The sequence below is a fragment of the Monopterus albus genome, unplaced genomic scaffold (assembly GCF_001952655.1).
Source record: "Monopterus albus unplaced genomic scaffold, M_albus_1.0 scaffold362.1, whole genome shotgun sequence".
Classification (NCBI taxonomy): domain Eukaryota; kingdom Metazoa; phylum Chordata; class Actinopteri; order Synbranchiformes; family Synbranchidae; genus Monopterus; species Monopterus albus.
Window position 1 is genome coordinate 491,293 of NW_018128242.1, and position 2,330 is coordinate 493,622.

At 43.1% G+C, this 2,330-nt stretch overlaps 1 protein-coding gene across 1 annotated transcript in view; it reads left to right on the top strand.

Annotated features, from left to right (window-relative positions):
* LOC109951059 (pyruvate dehydrogenase E1 component subunit alpha, mitochondrial) overlaps positions 1-2,330 on the top strand; it is a 13,380-nt gene extending 11,050 nt beyond the window's left edge. Inside the window, 1 exon segment of the mRNA XM_074527617.1 lies at positions 1,702-2,330. Within this exon segment, the coding sequence (XP_074383718.1) occupies positions 1,702-1,866 (165 nt within the window). The 3' untranslated portion in view covers positions 1,867-2,330.

Consider the following 2,330-nt stretch of genomic DNA (forward strand, 5'->3'; position numbering starts at 1 on the left):
CAAATCTGCTTGGCAACAGGCTCCGGTCCTCACACGTGTAGAAGAAAAAAGATTTTTTTTATTTCGAGTTTTCTGAATTCTGAAGTGACATTTTGATTCTCTATTGCCACCTCATGATAGATTTGTGTTTTGCACCATTGTAGCTATAGTAGAAGTGGTGGCCCTCACAAAGAAGTCACAGAACGTGGGCCACACAAAGGCATAAAGACGTGTGTGTGTATATCTGGTACACATTTTTAGTGCAATGTGCGAGCTGTCTCAGTAGTGCACGTGTGAGTGATTTTTATTTGAAAAGAAAGGTACTACAGTATTGTTCAAAATAATAGCAGTACAATGTGACTAACCAGAATAATCCAGGTTTTTAGTATATTTTTTATTGCTACATGGCAAACAAGTTACCAGTAGGTGCAGTAGATTCTCAGAAAGCAAACAAGACCCAGCATTCATGATATGCACGCTCTTAAGGCTTTATTTTTTTGAACACACCCCTTTCAACTAATTGCCCAATTGCACAGCCTGTAATAGGTAATGTATCTCTGTTTTGTAGAGCTCATGTGCAGAGCATGATAGAAAGGACTACAGGATAGTGGAGCAAATTCCATCCACTTTTTTCTCTATTTTGTGAAATTGTTTCTTCATTTTAAAAACTCAAACACATGCAGTCCACCTGAGTGGACAAGAAATGAGGATGATTCTAGTAGCAGTGATAAAGAATGGCTGCCAGAAAAAGAAGGATTAGCCAGTGCCAGTAGTAGTGACAGTGAAACGGAGGATGCTGAGGGAGCTGAGGGTGAGGATGCACCACCTAAAAATGCTCAAGAACAGGAAAAAAGAAGTTATGTCTGGAAAACCAAAGACAACCAGTTTGGGGGAGATTTGCCTCAGGGACACCCCCTGAGATCAGGTTTGGCCCTGGAAGCCACTGGCCCCAGCTCACCGAAGTGAAAAATGCAAACAGATGCCATGATGCTGCATGCACAGGAAAGACCAAATACATCTGCATGCAGTGTCTTGTGCCTTTGTACCCTGGGTGCTTTGCCAGTTTTCATAGAAGACAGAATTGGTGAACTGATGCACAAGTCAGTAAACCAGACCATACAGCTGAATTCCATCTAAAATCGTGTTTAGAGAGACATTGACAATATTTTTGATAGAATATGTTCATTGAATAATATACAGGTCAACAAGGGGCAGGAGGGAGGGGATGAGAAATCAAAACTTGGTGGCTGAATGAGGGATGAAGGGAAGGATGGAGGGAGGAAGAGACGACATGAGTGTAGAGAGGCTGGAGAATGAGGAGTGGGGTTTAGTGATTTTGCAATGCATTGAGCAGTGTTAGAGACTGTTAAAATGTATAAACACTAGTAACAAAATTTGAAAAATCATTTCATAGTTTTGACATAACTTTTTTCTCTATTTTGTGAAATTGTTTCTTCATTTTAAAAACTCAAACACATGCAGTCCACCTGAGTGGACAAGTGAAGAACTCCTTGAAAACTGCAAAATAACAAGTTCAGTTTTTGTCTTTTTATGCCCAAAGAGATAAAAACACTGAAGAAAAAAATCTTAACTGTGGCTTTCATAATTCATGCATGATAGGGTACACAAGTAGGCTGGGTTGGCCTGCTTGTTGAGGTGAGGTATCGCTAAAGCCCCAGAAGAGCTGGATGAATTCACACACGTCCATCTGTGTCCTTTCAGGGAACAGACGTTGAGATCCGTGAAGAGGTGGAGGACGCAGCTCAGTTTGCAACATTAGATCCAGAGCTGCTGCTGGAGGAGCTGTGCAACCATGTTTTCTACAACAACCCGCCACTGGACATCCGCGGAACACATCCCTGGGCCAAGCTCAAGTCCATCAGCTAGACTCACACCTCAGCCAGTATATGGTCAATCCCAGTTCCTTGAATTGCATCCATGTTTCCCCCACTTGCGTCTTTTCCTCGTGTCTTAGTGCCACCCTAAGGAAAAGACATATTTCAGAGACATGAGGCGTCTTTAACTCAGATCCTTCATCTGAAGTGTCCAGTCACTGGCTAATTTCAGATAGAGGTCTGTGTCAACAGACTTCTGTGTAGGAGGCTCCTCCAGCAGCCGCCTCGCTTGTCAGAGCAGATACATTAGAATCTTAGCGTGTTCTCGATCCTCACTCGACCAGAACGACTTCTGGGTCGAGTGAGGAATGATCAAATAAAGGAACTGGGATTTACCCATACACCAGTACTAGCCGAGGCCCGGTCACTGCGCCGACGCCCTGTCTGTTAAACTCCTTCCTCGACTTAAGTCTCAGTAGCATTCTGCACCTTAATGGTACTCAGCTTTTTCCTGGT